Here is a 23,174-nt window from a genome sequence, read left to right as displayed (position 1 = left end):
TGTTTTTATTTGCTGTGGTTTCATATATTACATACCACAGTTTCTGTTATGTTAGAAATGCTTGTTAAAGAAAACTGTGATTTGCACAGGCGTGAAGGTTTCCACAATGCACAAACCCCAGCATTGCCTTCTGTTCTTTTTACGGGCTGCATCGTACCTGGAATCCCTTTTGTTGCATAGAGACCTCAGTTACATCCAGAATCTCTGTGTTACAGCAGTACTAATAATAGTAAAGAGTACCCATATATGATAAATGTCTTGAAATATAGGAAATGAGGCTTCTTTTCTTCCCCACAGGAGAAGGTTTTAAAGAACCCTTCAAGAGTTACAATGGGGCTTGGTGTGGTGATACTTGCAAATGAAATTTTGCTATTGCTTGAGGGTAGAATATAGATTCAACCAGATTATTTCCATTCACTTTTTGTTATTTACAAGACCAAGGGTGGTATTACATATTGTTATCCAAAGAACCTGGAACTGAACCCTGTGCTATGATGTTAGACCAGCTGTAGCCTTTCTACTAAATTGTCTTTGCAGATCCAAGGTATAAAAAACAGTGTAATTAATTCTTAACTCCAGCATTTGATCGTCAACTTGTATTTTCACAGATACTTGGCTTGCTTTTTAAGTAGAATATGAATGAAGTTTACAATATGGTAAACAATCTAATTGGTTTGTGATTTTAATATAAAAGTATAACTGGCTTCAAAAGAGATTAGAAGAATTTATGGAATTATAGTCTTCACACAAATGCCTGGAAACCTTTAAACCAGTCTGTATGGAAGGGAGAAGATACTTCCCTCCCTCAACTTTCTTTTTACGCTCTTTCCTTAAGCTAATGGCCATTGTCAAAGATAAGGGATTGGGCAAAACGGCCTTTGTTCTGATCACTAGGACTTTTTTGGTGACTGGTGTCAAAGGGAAATTTATCAAACCAGAGTGACAAAAATAGAGGAGCAATCTGCATGTATAGGTAGATACCCTGCCCCCAGCACATACCTTGAAGATACTGAAAAGAAAAATGTGTGGATTAACCTGTTACGCTGTAGCCATTGCTTGGATATCCTCTCCCTCTATACAGGTTCAGTTCTACATCCTTCCACAAGAGGAATTTACCTGTGTCTGAGACTAGTTGATCCTGAGAAGGATGCTATTGGGTTCCAAGAATCATGCCTAGGAAGCCTTGCAGTTGCTGGGAGGGTGGACTAGCTTGTGTTTTGCCTGATGTCTTGATTGCTTCTGTGTGTCTTCACATACATTTCTTTCTCTGTTACTTAGAAGTTTAGGCAGTGTTTGTGCCAATGTAATTATTAGACATTAAGCAGTGGTAGACACACAGATGTTGAGGATATTTGTGTGCAAATTGGCTCCAAAATGAAATTCTAGATTCATTGTTCTCACCAAAATTCCAGAATCCCTGAAACCTTAAAAAAACAAACCAAACCAAACAACAACAAAAAACAAGCCAAACCAGGGGGTTGCTGAGGTTGCACTCTATGTCAAACCCAAGCCTGGAATAGAAGTGGCTCAAGCTATATCTTCTGATCTGAGCATCTGCCAGGATCAACCAACAGGTTCAAAAGATAGCCTGAGACAGAGCAGTGTGTGCCTTATTTTATATGACTGGTAACTCAACAGTGGTTTGTATAAAATTCTAGTAATAAACAGGCAGTAGCACATAAAAGTCAGAATATGCCTCTAACACAGGCTGTATATTAAGTATGAGATTCTTAGGGTAACCCCAGTAGGATGCCTTTTTCAGTCACTGAGCATTTGAGCATAATACCTGAGTTATGTCAGGTTGCTGAATTTTACCTGGCCCTCCTCAGTGACTCTCATTCCTCAGTTGTCCTCCTCACTGTAATTTCCACAGACTCCTTGCTGCCAACAGGTGTGGTTTGGAGGCCTCCTTCCTGCTAGACATACCTAGCCAGTCTGGCTCTCTGCTAATCGTGTCACCATGCAGAAGCATTTGGCCTTTATATTCATAAATTTTACCAGAAATATTGTCATCCACCTGCTGACATCAGTTTTGATCTGGGACGGAATGTGAGGGTGAAACTAGGAGGAAAGCAGCTGGAACTAGCCAGAAAAGAAAGACAACTTCAGCAGCTCCAAAGAAAAACAACATATGAAATGTTTTCATATTCATCCTTTTTTGCATGCTTGGCCTCCAAGGCTCTGGTGTGTTACTTGGTTTTATTCTTTAAGCTATTTAGTGTACCTGTGTTCTAGAATTGAAAGTTGTTCAAAACTGTTTTGTTCTGACTTGTTTAGTGTGTTTAAGCTCAATGTGGCTTAATTTTATACTTTCTTGCTGAGACATTTTCATTTCCATTTCACGCAGCATGGAGCTGTGGCACTTTTATATGGCAAGTGTCTTCATTACTGGACAACTGGCATATTTCATTTGTAAATGAATGCTTGTTCTTATCTACATGTATTGTATATAGATACCACTACCAAGTTTTTCTTTTAAGTAAGTATGTGGGTGGGGAATTTGAAGGCTAGAGGGGAATCTTAGAAGCATAACTCCCATGAATCTTGCATTGTGAAGAGCTTGCTCTTAGTTGAATTTTGGATTGTAGTTAATGTAGTTGTGTGAATCAGAACAAAGCATGATTGTGAAAGCAGAGCAGTGAACAGTTCGTTTCAGTTATATGTTGTACCTTAGTGTCAAACTCTAACAGCTCTGTGTTCAAAGCTGAAGAAATAAAATATGAATTTAAAGTGCTACTTTAAATTGCATACAGCTAGAAAGCCTCCGTGTTGTTAACAAAATTCACTGACCCATTTCCTCCACAATTAAAAATCTCTTTCTGAGGAAATTATGTTCTCTATTTCTTACTATCTTTGTTTGTTTTTTTCTAGGGAGATTTTCAAAATGGATGACTGGAAACAGCTTCTTGTTCTTCTCTTTATTTCTACCTTCTGCTCTATAGATGCACAGCAGACAGGTAATACACTAAAGAAATTACTCTTCTTCTAGTTGATAACAAAATTAATTTTTTCCATTTATATCCAATGCCAGAGAGATATGAAGAATTGATGACACATTATTCTTTGTATAACTAGGGATAATGTGGTATGTTTTTATGAAACATATACTAATGAGAGAGTTAGGAGAGTTGTCCTAAAAAAATGCAAATAAAATGCAGCAGCTCATTAAAATTTGTTTTTGTTCATGCATGCTGAGGTTCCATATTTTCAAAAGCAATGAAAAACTCTTACAATTGTAAGACTGCCAAAAGCAAGATAAGTCACAGGATTTAACATTTTCATTTTAGTAGTCAGGTCTTCTGGAAGATCTGCATGAGGACAGTGTTCTGTCCAGTTGTAGAACATTTTCTGCATGACTGTTGATTTGAGGAAATAATAACTGTTTCATCCATGCCCTGCTAGTGTCATATGCTTCTGAAAGGTGTGGAAACACATGGGTTTAGTATTTACTACAAGTAAATGTGGTCGGTCCTGTTTAAGTTTCCCCTCAGATAATAAATATTTATTAGTAATGTATGCTTGCAGAATGGAGCTGAAAGTGCATGAATAACTTCTCCCTTGGGCTCACTTGATAGCCAGTCAACACATTCTTACAGTTGTTGTTTACATACGGAAGTGTGTAAAGCAATTACCATATGCATTTACTACATATGAGTTCTGTGCAGGCTGTGTATGGAAATCACGTTGGTGTGAATTTCAACATCTCTCCTTTGCGTAAGAGTGATGTTGGAGAAGGATGTAGCCTCTGACCCTCTTTATGATGAACTTTATGATGAAAAGAAGGAACTAGTGGGTGCTGAGAATTTATCAGGATAGATGAAGGATTTTTCTGCGAAAGGCCCAAGGGTCTTGGGTTCTGAAAAGCAATCAGGATGCAAAATTATGCTTCTAATAGATTACATATCCTGTAGGAAAACAGGAAAGTTACAAAACATTTCTTCAGTCTGCAGGAAAGCTTCTATGGCAGACATCTTCATGGCAGATGGATCCTGAAGTATAGGGACAAAAAGCTTTAAGATCACGCAAGACTTCTTGTACGCAATGGTCAATGACTTTTATATCAGGCAAGATAAAATCTGTGTTGGTATGATTCAGTACAGTGATGTGCCATACACTGAATTCTTGTTGAACTCTTACTATAACGGGAATGATACCTTATAGAGGATACAGAAATTATATTACAAAGGAGGAAGCACCAAAAGTGGGCAGAGCCTCCAGTTTATCCTAGAGAATCACTTCATAAAGATGGTGAAGGGTCTAGAGCACAAGTTTTATGAGGAGCAGATGAGGAAACTGGGGTTGTTTAGCCTGGAGAAAAGGAGGCTGAGGGGAGGGAGATCTTACCGCTCTCTACAACCACCTGAAAGGAAGTTGTAGTGAAGTGGGTGTCAGTCTCTTTTCTCAGGTAACAACTGATAGGATGAGAGGAAATGGCCTCAAGTTGCACTAGGGGAGGTTTAGATTGGATATTAGGAAAAATTTCTTTACTGAAAGAGTTGTCAAGCGCTGGAACAGGTTGCCCAAGGAAGTGGTTGAGTTACCATCCCTGGAAGTATTTAAAAGACATGTAGATGTGGCGCTTAGGAACATGGTTTAATGATGGACTTGGCAGTCCTGGGTTAACGGTTGGACTTGATGAACTCAGAGGTCTTTTCCAGCCTAAGTGATTCTATGAATCTAAGTGCTGGTAGCCAAAAGGAAGAAGGGGTTCCTCAGATTGCTATTGTGATAACAAATGGACAACAGGCTGAAGATACTTTTCGAAACCCAGTCACAGCAATCAAGATGCTAGCTTCACATTGTATGCTAGAGATGTTAAAGGTTCTGCTTTGTCTGAGCTTCAAGAAATAACTAGTGAGCTAACTGATAAGCATGTCTATGAAGTGGAAGATTTTGCTTCTCTGTAGAGACTCTCAGTATTCTACAGGTACTTCGTACTATGCCAGAGGAGGTAAATGGTCCAGCCACCCAGGTTGCCTGTGCTATGTCCTGAAAGAGCTGTTTTCTTTCCACATTTATTTTTTTCTGTTCATAGATGAAGTACATGGAATCACAGTGTGTTGCGAAAATACGGGTTTTAACTTTTTGCATCTTCCATCTATTGCTAACTAGATTTCAATAATATCATAACTGTGGTAAACTTTGAGTACCTGTCTACCATTAAAATATTCAAAATAATAGTTGGAGGGGGGAAGGGGAGGGGAGGAAGGGGAAGGCAGAAATGTGCAACACAGTTGCAATTCATTTAATGAATGATAAAATGTGCAGTCGGTTTTCCTTGCTCATGAACAAAGATGGAGAAGAAGCTGTAGTAGTTAATTCTACAATGTGATCTTCCTTGGACAGCTTGCAGAAAAGCCACTTTCGCAGATGTTGTCTTTTTAGTGGATACTTCAACAGGTATTGTCCAGGAAACCTTTCAGAAGGTAAAGAACTTCCTGTCCACCTTGGTTTCAAGTCTTCATGTTGGCCTTGATGCAATCCAAGTTGGGCTGGCACAATACGGTGATGACATTATCTCTTGCTGAATTAGTGTTTGAAAAGTGATGTGTTGGAGCAGATTGGAGAGAATTGAGAACTTACATAGGGAGAGCTCTGGATTTTGTCAACAAGGAGTGTTTCACTGAACCTGCTTGTAGCAAAGCTAAGGGCTATGTCCCGCAGGTAGCCATTCTCATCACTGGTGGAGAATTCAGTGATGAAGTTGAATTGCTTGTCGGGAAACTGAAGAACAGAGACATCTCCCTCTATGTTGTTGGAGCTGGTGTCCAGAACGCAGCTGAGCTTCAGTGCTTCACATCTAGCATTCATATTCATAGGTCCTTAGTGTCTGGAAAGGAACCAGTGCAGATATACCCAAGGTATCCTAATCAAAAGAGAGAAACAGGTAATTCAGTGTTACTTTAAAAAGAGCCTTCCTAAAACCCAACTTTGTCATCTGCAACTGACCATGCTGCTTCAGTGGGACTGTCAGCAGCAACTGTTGACAAAACTTGTCTCACAGAGGCACTGTGGAGAGGGGGTGTGAGAAAATCCATCCTTGGATATGTGAGATGCATTGGCAAGGTGTGAGAGCAAATCCACAGTAATGCTGAGACACTACTGCAAAGCTTTCCCTGTGTAAAAAACATAAAGTAATATCTCTTATTGCATCTTCTTGGTGGCAACAGTAGCTTGGATGTCACACAGCCTGAGATTCAGCCTTTTATCAGATATCAGATGCTGGTTTTGTATCTGAGTTTATTCTGACTCGGTGCTGCAGTATCAGTTGAAGTATCAGTATTCAGGGAAGACTGAAGAAGAAAACATGCACAGTTGCTCTTTAAAATGACATATTCATGCCAGTTATGTAGTAAGACAATACAGAGTATGTGTTTGATGAGTTGCAAAAAGAAAAATGTAGTGAATTACAAATCAAAAAGCTGAGCTTTTCCTCTGCGGAAAGGTGGGAGGGACATACTGTGGGGTAAGCGGATGGCACTGATAGCAGGAAGAGACAGTTCTGGAGCAGTTCTTTATGCCCATCCTTACAGGGACTTTGACTGTCCTTTAAAGCTCCTTGTTCTCTTCCCTGGGTTTTCACCATATAGGTGATGTTTTACAAGTGTTAGATACATGCACTTTATTCTGTTTGTTATGCCATAAAATCAATCCAACCCAGTTCTCCAGGTTTCGTTCCCTTAGTGACCAGAAACTTACTGTGAGAAAGGAACACTGGGATGACCACACTGTTTGTCAAGGCTTTTTGTAACAACAGCTGAACAAATAAGATAACTTTGCCTGTCTTGCACACTAGGGTCAAAAGCCCCAAAACTGGCTGATGTTTGCCGGGGTGTTGGGGGCCAAAATGAAGAGCTGAGCCTTCCCTCCTAAAGTCAGAAGCTACTTGTCTGTGTGAATGACACCTGCTCAGCTGGTTTTCATAGAGGAGGACAGCTGGGCCTGTTTCAGTATGAGCTCTGCACCCCATCCCCTCTTTCTCCCATGAAGAGCTGAGCAGGCCTCCAGCTGAAAAGGCATCCCAAGGCTCCTGAAAGCAGAGAGAGCGCTGCTCTGGATAGTGGAGTGCACTGCCATGAAAAGTGTGACTGTAGCTGACGCAGTAGCACCTCCTTGTGTCTCATGGCCAGAGAATAGGGATATTTAATGGGAGATAGAGCCTAAACTTAATATGTATCAGGCACACTGGTTTAGAGTGAGAGAGAGAGAAGTTAAGGAAAGCATATTGGCTTTGATCTCACCGATGCATCCATTAATTGTTAAGTTCTGCATAAATTTGTCGCATAAAACAAAGATCATCTTCCTTTGAAGCCAGTTTTATCTTGTCCTGTTATCTGGTTTCCCATCTTTTCTGACCTTCTTTCCTGTAATAAACCTATTAATTCCCCTTTCTCCAGTCACCTTCTCTTAAACTGTCAGATTTTTCAAATTCGAAGAACTGCATTCAAAGTATGAAATGTCAACAGGGTAAAAAGATACCTTTGCAGCAGTAAGATGAGGCAGTTTAACAGTGTAGGTGTGTGTGGGAGAACAGGTGATTAGAAACAGGTTAGCTACATGGAGGTGTTAACTCCTGCAAATAAATAGATATTATCTACAGAGTATAGAATACCTACCAGAAGCTGTTTTACACATTCTCATGCACAACACAGTAGCACAAAAGTGAATGCTTTACTGCTGTTTTGGTATTATTGCTGGTAGATGGGAGTCGGCAGGGAATGATTTAAGAGCTGGGCAGTGTGGATGACCAATTGTCAGGGCTAAACTGCTGGTTACCTTTTGCACTGCCTCCAAACTTTATTAAAAAACCCAGATCTACGAAAAATCTCATAGCGAAACCATACTGTGTGTGCTGGACATGAACACATACTAGAAGAAATAGACAATAAATTTTATGTTTGTGGAATTATGGAAATGTTTAATCAGAAACATCCCTTACCAATTAGAAAAAAGTTGTTCCCTGAACTGATGATGGCCTTTGCATCACAGGTGTTCTGTGAATCTCGAAATCATGTGCAGCCTTACAACTTGGCTGAGGGGCATGGCTGGGGTGTGTGTGTAGACATGTATGTCTGTATAGATACACTTAACTGTTCTTGTTGTGGACTAAACAGAAAAGCTGTATAGATTTCTTAAGTTGCTCTGAGGCCTGAATGTCAGAATTTTTTTGCCGTAAAATCTCATTCAATGTGACTTTTTACGTTTAAAGATTTTCATACTGCTTACCAGCAAATCATACCCTCTAGAGGGCAGTTTGTACCACAAGTGAAAATACTGAGACAACAATGGCAACTCTGAGATGAAATTATTTCTGGATATATTTAGTAAAGAGCTGAACGCATTAATCTTTTCCTATGGGTGAGGGAAAATTCAGAAAACTGTAATGAAGCTTTCATGGAATAATGGTCTATAGGAACTAGGCCAAACTAGCAAACATGGAAAACAACCTTATATTTGGTAAGTGTTTCAGAGTCAATGGATGAAGAAGGAACAAAATTAGGGAGAGTGCTGTTTTACAGAAAAAATTGCATGCTTCTGACTTCCTTGCAGAAGTACAGCAATGGATGATAATGTATCTGGGGCACAGAATAAAATTCAGCATGACATGTGAAGAATCAAGGTACAGAAGAAATAAGCCAAGTGGTTTAGCTGCTAAATGAGGGCAAGTTGATTGGGGGGGGGGGGGGGAGTGATTAACCACATTACAGTCTTTACTATCAGGAGCAATGCAAGCAATTACGTAACTGAGGTAGCCCTCACCTTACAGCAGCTGTTATTCACAGTGGATATATGACATTGCAGGTAGGCAATTCTGCTTCTTTCTCTCACATTTGTTTTTGGCCTGTTGTTGTACGTTTGTATGTATCACCTGGTCTTGTGACAAAGTGATAAAGCACAGTCAGGCTTCAAGCTTCCCATTGCAATTGGAATATGTATTGCACATTCTCAATCATAGCAAAGCTCATGGAAACCTTAACAAGATTAGGCCCTTTGAGGACATTTGACAGCTGGACAACTGTGTTTTGCAGTTTGGGTATGTGCATATATCCAATAATGTAGTCCTTAGTATCTGCAAGTTCGTAATATCACCTCACTGATTATGACTTCTGGTTTTAAATCTACTGTATTGAATTTTGTTCCACTCCCACGATTCTGAAAAGAGACAAGATCACAAATAGTGTATGTTTATAGTTTCCTGATTCTTTTACTTTTTTTCAGATTGCGACATAGATCTTTCTATAGCAATTGATATTTCAAGGCGCATGTGGCCAGCATCCACAGTGCTTCTGAAACTGAAATTGCAAGCATATCTCCCCAGACTTTTACTCCAGATGAAATTGCTGCCAAATACCAGCTGTAGTGCTGTCTCTCCAGTCAACATTAGATTCAAGTTCCAAGTGTTGGCGCAGACCAAACAATTCATCTTTGACTCTGATTTTGAAGATTATAATGAGGAAATCATCCAGAAGTTCTTAGATGTACAGACCACTGTGGACACCTACCTAAATTCAGACTTCTTACAGGCACTTGAAGAGAAGTTCTTTAGTGTGACCTCTGCTAAAGTTAAGGTAACTGAATGATGTGAACATATATGTTGGAAAATTCGTTTGTTATTTACAGACTCTGATGCTAGGTACTCCAGGGAGACATAAAGGTAGTTGGTGTATTCAAGAAACAGAATCATAGAATGATTGAGGTTGAAAGAAAACCTCTAAAGGTCACCTTGTTCCACCCCCTGCTCGAGGAGGGTCAACTAGAGCAGGCTGCCCAGGACCATGGCCAGATGGCTTTTGAGTATTTCCAAGAATTCCACAACCTGTCTAGGCAACCTGTGCCAGTGCTCAGTCACCCTCATGGTAAAAAGGTGTTTCCTTACACTTACGTAGAACCTCTTGTTCTTTCATTTGTCCTGATACAACTGCATACATGAGTTCCAATTCCCTAGGCACTCCTGTAGTGAGATGGTACCCAGAACATTTGGGTTAATACATACGATCATGAATATTCATACAGAAAACCTTCTTATATCTACCATGGAATGTCTTTGTTCTCTAAGTAGTGGTAAGAGTTCTCTTTCAGAAACTGAAAATCCTGATCCTGAATCTCTATCCAGAATAATGACAGCTCTAAGCAGAAGTCACATAAAACATCATTCAAGAAATTTGTTCACAGGGGTTTGTTTGTGTAGTTAACTTGTCAAATAATTTCACATAAAAAAGCCATGCTTATGGCTTATGGATAACTGATGATCAGGAGAAACTGCAGTTAATTCATCTTGAAGTGAGGTTAAGGGAGAAGCGTAAGGCTTGATCTAATCTGTTCTGAAGAGAATGGGGAATATTTCTGCTTAGGTGAAAAAAAGTTAGATCTCATTGGATTGTTTCAGGGTCATTGCTCTTACAGTTTATTCTTAATGAGGCACTGACTCAGTAAAGCACTGAGCATGTCCTGTAGTAGCTGTTTGAATATAATCATTGAGGTCTCCATGCAGGAAGACCTTCCTACTGAGGAAGGAGGGGTTAGCTCTTGCAAAATACATGATGATTCTTCTACGAACCTTATTTTAACTTTTATAAAATGATAATTTTAATCTGATGTGGAGTGAGAAAGCCATATTGTTACTAATTCCCCTGCTTTCAGAGGAAAGTTGGCATTCATTTTTTACAAACATTTACAAGCATAGGTATGACTTACCAATTTAGGTTGTAATTTGGTGCATATATACTTTTGTTCCCAAATATTTCTTAAAATGTTATTTTATTCTGAATGGAGAACATGACCACATATGATTTTGCTTCTTTTGGGCCTCAGTAGGGAGAATTTGTTTGACATATAAGTAAAAGCAGTGCTTTTTCTCTCCTAGTTGCCAATTCTGTTAAATTTCTGTTGAAGATTAGAGTCAAGCAAGACTTTCTCCATATGCATTATTATTAGAAATAAATATCCTGCATACCTCAGCACTTTACCAGTGCATTAATATTCCCTTCTGATACTGTTTATGTGCAAATTTAAAATACAAGACTGTAGAATGCACACGAAATCACAACTTAATCTCCCTAGGATCATGAGCAATAACATGCTTGTTCTGTAAAGATTATTAGTTATCAACCTCATCAGGGATAGTGATTCTCTGTTGTTTGCATTTCTTCTTTTCTTTTTTTTTTTTTTTTTTTTTTGGTTTTCAGCAAAAATTGGACCTAATTGCAGCATTTTTGTCAAAACAAGACTCAGATGCATTCCAACAAGAGCTTCATGTAAATGAAAGCTTTGTAAACTTGTATAATGCCCATGCTACCACCCCACATTCCTTGCCCCCCATGTTTTTAAAATTAAAATATTGGCAACAAAAAGCATCAAGCCCAGGCCCTACAGTGTTGTTTCAAACAGTCTGTGATATATTTACCCATCCATGGTCCAGTTCTCCACTGTATCACGCTCTGCTTAAGCAAATGTAGAATCAGTACCAGTGCCTCTGTATGGGATGTTTGGGAACTTTCCACCACCCAAACCAGTTAGCTCTGCCCACACTTGAATTCTGGTCTCCTTGCTGCTTTAGCACAGAAGTGGGACGTTTGCTGTGGCAGTCACTTCATTTGCCTTTGCCATCTGTGGGAAAAATTCACTTTTTCAGAAGTAACAGAGTTTGCATTAGTTGAAGCCCTGCATTGTGTAGGGCATGTAAAATAAGAAGGATGGGAGGAAAGGAGTTCTAGCTGTGCTTCTTCACTTGTTGGTCAGAGAGTTTGGGAGGACTTCAAGTCATTGCCACTGGGGGCAGGAGACAGTTCACCTGTGCAGCCACTTTCTGGGAAACGTAATCCACTGGATGAGTGGAGCCTGGGAAGTCTTCTGCTGGTTTGAAGGAGGAAGGTGAGGAGACAAATGGGAAAGGACTAGTAGCTTGGAGGGGAGCTGTAAGAAACTGTGCTCTCCTCAGCCCTGAAAGAGGCTTAACTATAGCTTTTTGGCCTGAAAAGATGGGAATGTAGCCAATACAAAGGGTCAGGATTAGCATCATTACATGAGCTAAACCTTGTGTGTTAACAAGGAAAAGTATGACAGAGAGTGGAGCAGGATGATTCACTGCCTATGTGGAAAGGGCAAGAGGGTATAAGAATCTGCAGGGAGGGAGTATTGACCCAGAGGGGATGCGGTTCTTGGTGTGGCTCAGTTGACAGCTAACTGGAGCTGCTCTTGCAGAAAGGGAAATTTTTGTTTGCACCAAGTTCTTCTCCACATTCACATATAGGAGAACTCTTCTGGTATCAGAGAAAGCTTTTCAGTGGATAAGTCACAGCAGAATTGGTCTTCTACCTAGCATACTAAGAAGATGACAGATAAAATTAATAGCAATGCTATGAACTGGTCAGTAAGACATATCTTTCACATGGGAGAGCTGTCAGGGAAGGGAGGCTTTTGCGTTCTGTTCTCCTTGCTCCTCAGCACTTTTCCTAGCACACTTTCATATCTACCACAGTGTAGTGCAATTTGACCATCTCATAGCCATTTTCAATGCAAACTGTACTTCTTCCAATGACTTGACTTTTAGTCTCTTCTTAATTGACTTGGCATTACTCCCTTTCTGAACAGGTTCTGTTAGTATTTTCAGATGGGCTGGATGATTCGCTGGAAGACCTCAGAAAAGCAGCTGACTCACTTCGCTTTAAAGGTATTACAGTACCACATTGATGCTTCAGCCTCCTGCTAGCAGTTGCCCAATGTATTGCTCCCCCACTGCAATTTTTCCACATAACATTGCCTCTCTGTGCTCATATGGCATTCCTCAGGAATCACTCAAAGAGTCTGTGCTTCTTCATGTGAACCAGTGTACATGATGGCTTGTCACCAGTTGGCAAATGATGGAAGGAACACTCCTAGGGGTGTAGAGGGCCTGGGATGGTTCTGGTTTCTGGAGTCCAGCTCCAGCAGCTGAGGCAGTTTGGGGCAGCCCCTCTCACTGATAAGTGCAGTACCAGAGGTTAGACTCAACTCTGAGTTCTGCAAGAGTAAAGAGTTTTACTCTTGTGTTTGGGCACTGAGTAGCAGTCTGGTCTGACAACTGGGGAGAGAAGTTAACTGGAAAGTTACTGGTCTGGATTTTTCTCTTACACATTTTTCTCAATAGCTTGATTTCTTTTAACTACTGTGTTGAAGATACGAATTGTAAGTCTTTTAGAGAACTGCTGTTACTCACAGTGATATTGTTGGTTAACTAATATAGTTCAGGCATTCACTAATTTAAATCCATGCTTACATTGAAGGTCTTGATGCACTTCTATTAGTTGGCCTGGACAGTACACAGAATTTGACTGAACTTCGGGAAATAGAGTTTGGCAGAGGGTTTGGATACAATGAACCTCTGAGTGTTGGATTCGCAGAGATTGCAAACATCTTGCAGAGAAACCTTGTAAGTCCTTCTGTAATATAAACAAAAGGGGGAAAAACCCCAGGTTTTGTTTTGTGATTAATATACATAAATTAAATATTTCTTGTCATTTTTCAGGATACTGTTGCAGAAAGGAAATGCTGTAAGGTTGTTTGTAAATGCCTTGGAGAAAATGGTGACCATGGTGGCCAGGGAAGTCCTGGAAGGAAGGTAGGAATGCTAAGACAGACATTACTTAACATTTGCTTTATTTCTTATAGTGGGTTCATTTTTTTAGTATTTCAGAGCATGCATGCAGGTGCCCATGACCGTTGCTCTTAGGACAGGTGAAGGAGAAACATGAAATGTGGTCATTTCTCTGCTGCATGAAGTACACTATTGCAAAAGTATTTTTGTAATGAAAGTAATTCATACATATAAAAAATATTATGCATTCTCCTTCATCAATTCAGCAGAAAATGGAGAAGGATTTAAAAAATTAAGTCTGATTAACCAAGAGTCTTATTAGCTGTTGTGAATGAGAAACTTCCAGTTGCCAAGCCAAGAGTAGAAAATAATCCTTTTTCACTAGGTGTAAGCCTTATCCTTTTGTGCCTCTGGCTATTGCAAATATCCTCTTCTGTAAGTTTCTCCTGATCCAATACAGTAGTAATTTACATTTTTTCCTTTAAGATTTTGTATTGTCTGTTTTAAGCCTTTACAGATATCACCACTTCTACACTATGCTAGTAGACATCATTATTGAAGTTTTTAGAATATGTAGGCCCCATTTGACTACTATTCATTCCATTATTTCTACTTACTCCAGTAACATACTAAGTGAATTATATCTGCAGTTCACGCTCTTCAGTTATGTGGTTGCAGTTAAATGAATTTTTGGTTATCTCTTAGCAAAAATATAGTCTTCTTTTTTCTCTTAGTAAAAGTATAGTCTTCTAATATTTATTCATAAACCAATTTATTGATTTCTTCCATTAGTCTTGTTCATCTTATTAACACCTTCCTGTTCTACTGAAATGTTTAGGTTAATGTGCTTAAACAAAACAGTGTTCAGGATGAAGGCATAGTAGTTTTGCAGGCACAGACGTGATGCCTGGGTTGTACAGCCTACAATTGTAAAAACATGTTTTTGCAGCACAAATTCATGTCTCATTTTTGTTCATTTTCATTCCTAGAAATTCCATTTGTTCTAGTTTCTCTGTTCAAGTTTTTGTGAGGAGGGTATGAGATTTGTATGACTTCAAATGCGAAGTTGTACTATTGCTAAGTCTTTGTAAGTATTGCAATATCGTCATCCTAACAAGTTTTTGATTCCTTGTATTTTTCATTTCACCTTAGAATTTCATTACTGTGTAATGCTTCCTTTCCCAAATCACTAAGGAAGATAAATCAACCAAATATCCCAGTGAGCTTTGTTAACCCATCAGGCAGTTTCCTGAAATAACATACTGAAATTTTATATTGAATATTGAGGGGTTTTGTGGTTTTGGTTTTGGTTTTCTAGTTTGTGGGGTTTTTTTCACAGCCATGTCAAGTACATAGGATTGTGCAGAGTGTCTGTGTAACCGTAGTTGATGAAGCTTGCCCTCTTCAGCATAACCAGATCAGGAAATGGAGAAAGAATTTTTGGGAAATGTTTTCTATCTCTATGTGCCGAGTAATCTGATAGAAATTAACCCAGTGTGCTTTGAGAACAATGTTACTTATATCTGAAGTTTCTGTTTTTCAGGGAAGTACAGGTTACAAAGGATCTCCTGGCCATCCTGGTGAGGAAGGCGGGATTGTAAGTGATCATTATTCCTTCCTGCTAAGATGTTGTTGGTTGATGTGTGAACCTGTCTTCACTTACTTATTCACTCAGTGCTCATCAATGTGAACCTAAAATGTGTTTAAGCAACATGTATCTGAAGGTAAATATACAGACTTGATTCTCTGTGCCTCTGCACCTCACCATAGTTAGTAATAACTTATAATGCAGAAACAGGATCAATTAGAAAGAATCACACAACAGCATCTTATGTGGCATATTTATGGCTAACTCATACCTTCATTTTTCATTACAGTCTGTACCAGATTCTGTGCTGATAGTTTTAGAAAAGGCCATCCCTTCCTGAGGAGATTGAGGCACGGACTTCTGAATTTGACCGGAAGACCTTTTATTAGTCCAAACCCCACGCTTATATATCCTCGTTTGCTGTTCACGCACAACATACTAAAATATCATTGGTTAATCAATACTGTTCACGCACTTCTTGGCTACATATAATTGGTTAATTACTAAGCTACAAACACACTGAACTTACTGCATTTTTTTTTCTCTCTTCTTTATCATCTGTGTGAGTTTCATGTTCTCAGCCAGCTCGACGTGGCATTGCGCATCTGCTCCAGCCTCACTTCATATCCCATTTTTCTTCCAGGCATTCAGCCAACCTTATCTTACTTTCTTTCTTCTTTAGCCTTCAAAGTACTTCACAGGCATCGCGGTCTCCAGCACCTGCCACAAAGCTCTCTACACCTTCCCTTCTTAGCATGAGTGAATATCTTATGACTGGATAACAAAGCTAAATTTTGCAGTGTGTTTTGGCGATTTCTGAACCCTTTGTGGTGTGCTGTTCCTGACATAAACTTGAACATAATGTGCATAAGCCAAATCCCAACCCACTAGGAGTATTTCTTCCTCTTCTGCTGTCTAGAAACCAACAAAAATTCCATAAAGAATAGGACATAATTTTCTTAGCACCACAAGCACAGAACACTGTACACATGACATGGATGTTACTCCTAAATACAGGTGAGAAGCCTTCAAACTAAGAACCAGTAAGGATTTCTCTCTGTACATAACTGTAAAATCCACATTGGAGTAGTTCTAGTTCTCACAGTAGATTGGTCAGCCTGAATTTGTCTTTGGTGAGGCAGCTTGGGGCAAGCTTACTGTCTATTCAGAGAAAGGTGGTAGTGGAAAAGAAGAGTTGTCATTCTAAGATTATCAGGAAAGTGCATTGTGATGGTGGTTTTACAGTGTTTTTGGAAATCACTGGCTTAAACTACTGGAGCAGCTTCCATCAGAATATTTCTTTTTTCAGGTGGCCTGATTTGTTGAACAATAGAATAAAATTCCATATAAGTAATTTCCAGAATGACGTAAAAATACATACGTTACTCAGGAATGGAACTCTTTTTTTTACATCCTTTCAAAGATATGAATGACATGGTGTAAGTAGGAATTAAATTTCAAACAGCGAGGGTTTTTAAAATTGAGAAACATTTTGAACATGTTGAAAGGGAATGCCCAAAATTTTTCACCACAGCATTTTTATTTGAAAGAATCTAAATCTTGCCTGAAGTGGTGAAGGGGTGAAAACAATTTTGAATTTTTTTTCCTGTATAACACTGATTTTTTATTTTTGACCCTCTAAGGATACAGAATAATCTTCCAGGACAGATAAATTACAGAAATCTTATTTCTGAATTTTCTGGACCCTTCATTTTCCTTTTCTTTACTGTGGAAGGATGAGAAGAAGTCATGTCCACACTTCCTGAAACTTTTTCCATCTCCTGTGTGTGAAGCCTACTGGTGACTTTCATGTTTTAAGTTTGCCTTGCTAAATGCTAAAATTTTTTCCAGCCACAAGATAAAAATTTGAATCATCCAAAACAGCTGAATATAGTAAATACATAGCAGAAAGCAGGCTGCTGATTATAGATTACAGAAAATGCCACAAAAGAAGGTTGAGGAGCTACTGCTGGACAGCTTTGGTTTACCTTGGTGTAGTACTCAGCTCAGGAATTAGTCTTAATGTTTCACATAGGGAATGCAGCTGTACCAAAATGCTTAAACTTCTGGTTTTTTTCATATTATGGGGTGTTTTTGTGGCACCATTGTCTAACAATCTAGAATATCATCCATGTTGCTTTTTGGCTAATTTAGAGACCTTTTTTTACAGAAAGAGAATGGTCTTTGTTCTTCTGATCTTAGACTCTTCAAGTTTGACTTCCCTTTTGCATGGTAGTACAGAACCTCTCATGTTTCCTGTGTGTTTGTTCTCATTTTGTCATTGTTTACCTTTTTAGACAGCAGTTTTAAGGGAATCTGCTGTGAGATGCGCTCTTTTTCTAATTTTTTTTAGAACTTCCATCCATAGAAAGCTGGAATAGAAGTTCTCAGAGATCAGTGACTGGAGGAAAGTAATTCAATATTCAGTTAAAAAACAGTCCACCAAAAGGCCTTCCTTCAAGTACAATTTCAGTCAAAGATTGGTAGTGCAATTTTAAAACATCCCATGATAATGAGAGCAGAGAACCAGGTGCAACTCAAACTAGTAACTGACTGTTCTGTTATGGCCAGTATGAAAATTTCCAGGTGACTTCCATTTGTGTCCTTAGTCAGTGAATGGTGATATAATTCTGTGTTGCTTTAATTTTATATAATGACTTAACCCGTAGCCTTTTGTGCCTTTGAATGGCCGTTGTATGGATGAGTTTCAACATTCTCTTCTGTTTCTTAGGGGGAGAGAGGCCCAGCTGGTTTCAATGGGACTCAGGGAGACAGGGGATGCCCAGGTGCCAGAGGCCGTAAGGCAAGTATGTCATTTTAGAAGCATTTTCTAGTTTTGTTTCCCACAAACCTGTTTTCTGTACTGAGGACAAATACCATGAAGCTTGAATGGACAGCAAGACCCAGCTGTAAGAATAGCAGACAATTTTTGCTGTCTCCTTTTGGGAGGTACTTTGTGTAACCAAATCATGGCTTGGTCAAATGGCTAAGCTGACTCAGCAACTTGCCAGTGATTTTTCCACCACGAGCTCCAGACTGGCATTAGGAAAGCTGTAAAGCTTTACAGAATGGGAATGAAAATGAAAGCTGTGCTGCATTCCCATGGAAAAGGGATCAATCCCATATGTGGCAGCAGGGAATTGTATGGTAGGGACTACAAATATTGAGCCCAGCATGCCCTCTGCACAGCAAGCTATTGTGTCCTGCTTCTCAAGCTCAATAAAAATACTTTTGCCAAATTTCATCTATATTTATTTTTTATTTCAGGGGTCCAGAGGCTATAGAGGGAGTCAGGTATGTTGTTTCATGTGTGATCAATTTTCTTTGACAACAGTACTCTGCTTCCTTTTAAGTTCTTACCTTGTAAGATGAAAATATCAACAAGGAAGGAAAACAGTGTAAAAACTTCAGAGTATTTAATATACTTTTGCTGTGGTTGTGTAAGATTAGATTTAAATGAGCCATTAGGTATCACATTGCTAAAAGCCAGCAGTCTTATTAATTGTATTTTTAGCATTGTTGCAGTCATTGTTGATTTAGTCTAATTGACAAGAAAGGAATTTATTTAGTGGCTATTTTAATAATCTGTTAAGGTGATAATTCTGATCAGCTGAATCTCATATTCGAATTGTTGAGGAAGCAGAGCAGAATCATAGAATCATTTAGGTTGGAAAAGACCTTTGAAATCATCACGTTCAACCATTAACCCAGGACTGCCAAGTCCATCACTAAACCATGTCCCTGAGTGCCGCATGTACGCATTTTTTTAAACACCTCCAGGGATGGTGATTCCACTGTCTCCCTGGGCAGCCTGTTCCAATGCTTGACCACCCTTTCAGAAAAGTTTTTCCTAATATCTAATCTAAACCTCCCCTGGTGCAACTTGAGACCATTTCCTCTTGTTCTGTTGCTTGTTATCTGGGAGAAGAGACCGACCCCCACCTGTCTACAGCTCCTTTCAGGTAGTTATAGAGAGCAATGAGATCCCCCTCCTCCGAAAGATGGAAAAAAAGGAAGGGAGAAAAAAAGATTGTGACTAATATTTATTGTAGATTTTGACAACTTTTTTCCGGAGTTGTTATTGACGTCTTTTCAATAGCCGAATTTCTCTTCAGCTGTTGTTGTCATCCACTGATCTTGCAGCTCTGCTTATTTAACCTTTCAAACATACCTGTGTTTTAAAGAGATATTGTCACCAATTTGTTAATAAAATGTGACACCTGGAAGACAATGATCTGTAATGGCAATATTAGCTCCCAAGCTAAAGCTATAAAAATGGATTTCAGATTGTATTGGGTGCTTTGATAGAAAACCACTCCTAGGAAAGATACAGGAGCCTCAAAGACTCAGAAGATACTTGCTTCCAAACGTGCACAGCTACACATGTGAGAAAGTTCAGAGAGTGTTTCTGATACATCAGCTCTATTAAAGTACTGCTCTGTACTGACTTTTTTAATGCTCCCATGTTTTTTTCTTCCCTTTTCCATTTTCTGCTCTGTTCCCTGAAGTAATTTGCCCTCCTTGGAACATCTGAAACATCTGATTATAGAAGAGGGAGAGTTCTTGCTGGTGATTTTGATTTGTCCAAGTTGAATTGTACAGTAGGACTTATCAGGAGCACAAACCCTACCGAAATCAAATGAATATGTGAATGTCTTCATTATGTTGTGTCATTATATCTACTAATTTTATTTTAACTAAAAATATGAAACTTTCAACACATAAAAAATGTACAGTTCAGTACTGCTAAATTAGTAATGTTGAGGTGGTTTATTGAAGTCTGCAAGGCATTTTAGTACAGCTATTTGGAGAAAAAAGGCAATACTGAGTATTTAATACTATGATGTTTGGCTCAGATTTTCTGTGATAGGAAATGAGGGAGAGAAAAATTAGAACTTGAATAGAAGTCATGATTGCTTACTTAGTGCTCAAAATTTTCGTGGAATACTTACTCAAAAACTTCTTTTTTGAGTGACATATTAATCTCATAAAATGTAGAGCCAGCCATTTTTTCTTGTAGTACATAAAAAACTGTTATAAACGAATGAAAATATTTCTCAGGAGCTTTAACTAGGTGGTTTTGCAAAATCAGTTTAGCATAAAACCTACAAAGCAATTGTATATGTGTCCCCTGTTAGAGTGCGATGCCTGTTGGTTTAACAAGCTTTTATGCCGCTTTCAGTGAGTTGTTGAGTGTCATTTCAGCTTTCAGGGTAGTGGTCTCTGCTAATTTCATTTCTTACTACAAATAAAAACATCACAATTAATTCCTTCATTTTTGTCCAAGTAAAGAAAGACAGAAGAAGCACTTAAAAATATTCTTTAAAAATTGTGTTATTTGGCCAGGTCTGAAACAGATCATCATACATAAATGAAATAAGGTTCTCACAGTTATAACTCTAACCAGAAATCTCACTCTTCATCTGAACAACAAGATAATATTGCAGACTCCCTAAGGTTGGGATGGTGGTTTTGTGAGAAAATGGCTTGCATGAATGATTGCAATATGGTGATTAGTTTTTGCTTACAAAAAGAAGAGCAGGGTGTGTTTGAATGGGAATGTGACTGCTGTTTGTGTAGCATTACATTGCTGAAACAGTAATGAAGTTTCTTTAACAAGTCTTAAAGCCTAAGATCAGCCTTCTGTAATTGTTTTTATTATGGTTATTCTTTCCAAATTTTCAATACACCATTCATGGTATCAAATTATTATTAAAAAAAAAAGCAAGCACAATACAAACACATACAATGGTTGACACCAGAATTATGAGGTTATCAGCATGCTAGATCAGATACTAGTAGTTGTATTTTGGAATATATCCATATTTTGAAGGTGCTGCAGGTGGGAAAAAGATTTGAAAACTAACAGATGGAAAAGCAGAATTTAAATCCTGATGAAGATCTATAATTTTAATAACCATTGTTCTTATGAAGTATTCTTAACTATGAATTGTTTTAAAAGATAATAATTCATTTAAAATCTGAATTATTAATTCCTATTTATAATTATTATTCTTGCTAGCCATTGAAAACCAGTATTCTTATTCAAGTTTCCAAAAGTAAGTTGAATACTTCTCTTGCTCAATGAGGCCAGTGGACTAATGCTAATAGGGTTTTTTTTGCTTACTGCTACAGGGTGAACATGGTGAGAGTGGATCTGATGGCACTGATGGAGAGCGGGTAATCATTGCTTTAAATGTGCAGTGCAATTAAGGAGACCTACCTCAGGGTTCAAAAGTATAGCTTTTTGCACCTTTGAATGGGCTTTAAACCTGAACAGAAATTCTGTTGTTTAAAGTTGCATATCTGATTGAAGCTGGGTTCTGCCAGACAAAATTCAGAAACCACGTTTGTCAGAAAGAGCAACCATTAATTTTTTTCTTCTTTTTTCCCCCTTTGTGAGTCTAGGGAGAACATGGTCTTCCTGGACCTTCTGGAGAGAAAGGCAGCGCAGGAAAATGGGTGAAACATCCTTTATAGCAATGTTTAGATTTTATGGCAACATCTTTCAAAAGTCTAATGCTATCTGTAATCCCTGTAAGTTGTTTTTAATAGCTGCCTGTTTTCTAGTATCATGTGTCTCCTACTGTAAATCAGTGTAGCTCCGTGGACTTAAAACAGATCTGTGTTCTTTTACTTGGCCTTCCTCTACCACAGATATTATTTCTGTCTGTACCCAAATTGTTGTGCTCTTTTTATGAATTTAGGGCAGAAAAGGCCCAAGAGGAGAACCAGGTGAACGAGGAGAACCTGGTCTAAGAGGAGATCATGTAAGTGTAATCCTTCCTTCTTGTTAGGTTGCACTGATTTATGCCTGGATTTTGTGATGGAGCTGCCTGAAATATATGTGATCTGAAGATTTTTTCACAATCCTAGATGGTGCAATGTTCTGCAAAGATGTGTGGCATATTCCAGAAGTCCTGAATTATTTAGATGCAGATGGGCTGATGTGTTTTGATATGCTGTTCGGAAGCAGATGTTTAAGCTTCAGGTCTCCTTGTTCCTTGCATTTTTGTTTTATTTATTTATTTGGTTTTGGGCAGTGTAACTCCTTTTGGAGCTACTTAGTCCTTGAAAATCCTTTGCGTTGACTCTTGGTTAGCAATTTGTAATGATGCAAAGGCAAGTTACTTCCTCATGCTGACATTTTTTTCCTTGCATGCTCTGGAGCCCTATATAAATGTAGTCCTTGAGGATGGAAATTTCAGTGCAGACACCACGCTTCTCATATCACAGCTTTAAGTCTTCTCACACATATTTCAAAGGCCTTTGTTCTAAACAGTCAGATATAGTGTTGACTCCTGTCTCCTAATGCTTATAAAAAAAAATATAAAATCAGGTGTCATGGTAACTTGCCTCTTTGAGAGATCTGGATTTCACCTGTGACTAAATGGACCTCCATTCTAGTGTAACTCCATCTGAAACTCACTAGCTAGCTATGATCTTAACTCAGTTAACTACACCCAAACAGCCAGAACAGCTTCACATTTTCAGGGTTTATTTTGTTGCCCACTAGTAATATTTCTTCTCATCTCTTTGTGAAAGAAACTTGTGGATTTGCAGAATTTCCTATATAGTGTTTTTACAAGCATCTTCATTTAAAATAGCCTTTGCATTTCTTGTTGGCTGCAATGACAAATCTCTTCGATCCTACTTCCATATTCTGCCTCTGTAATCAGTGTAATAGAGCTGGTGTCACTGAAAATGCTGAGCTTTCTGTTTAACTCTTCCAGGGAGATCCTGGGATTAGCAATAATGTTCCTGGTCCTAAGGGTGAAAAGGGAAACCCAGCACAGCAGGTAAACAAGTAATTTTATATTAAGGAGAGAGGATATGCATAATTGCTAAGTTCTATTGGCTGTCCAGTGACTTAAGCAGCTCTTTTCTTTTGTATTTTACGTTTAGTTTATGTCTGCAACACAGAAAGCTTTGAGAAGTGCTTGATACTGAAAAAAAAAATATGAAAAGCTTAACAAAGACTATGGAAAGATTTTCATAATATAGAGCTAAGAT

General features: G+C 38.6%; 1 protein-coding gene across 1 annotated transcript in view; it reads left to right on the top strand.

Annotated features, from left to right (window-relative positions):
* Nucleotides 1-23,174, top strand: part of COL6A6 (collagen type VI alpha 6 chain) — a 66,745-nt gene that overhangs the window by 19,552 nt on the left and 24,019 nt on the right. Inside the window, 12 exon segments of the mRNA XM_037383851.1 lie at nucleotides 2,872-2,957; nucleotides 9,220-9,569; nucleotides 12,592-12,670; nucleotides 13,263-13,408; nucleotides 13,505-13,597; nucleotides 15,117-15,170; nucleotides 17,893-17,964; nucleotides 18,429-18,455; nucleotides 21,297-21,341; nucleotides 21,570-21,623; nucleotides 21,869-21,931; nucleotides 22,895-22,960. Of these exon segments, the coding sequence (XP_037239748.1) occupies nucleotides 2,872-2,957; nucleotides 9,220-9,569; nucleotides 12,592-12,670; nucleotides 13,263-13,408; nucleotides 13,505-13,597; nucleotides 15,117-15,170; nucleotides 17,893-17,964; nucleotides 18,429-18,455; nucleotides 21,297-21,341; nucleotides 21,570-21,623; nucleotides 21,869-21,931; nucleotides 22,895-22,960 (1,135 nt within the window).

The sequence above is a fragment of the Falco rusticolus genome, chromosome 4 (genome assembly GCF_015220075.1).
Source record: "Falco rusticolus isolate bFalRus1 chromosome 4, bFalRus1.pri, whole genome shotgun sequence".
NCBI lineage: Eukaryota > Metazoa > Chordata > Aves > Falconiformes > Falconidae > Falco > Falco rusticolus.
Note: the sequence above shows the minus strand (reverse complement) of the source record. Positions and strands in the feature narration are given on the sequence as shown.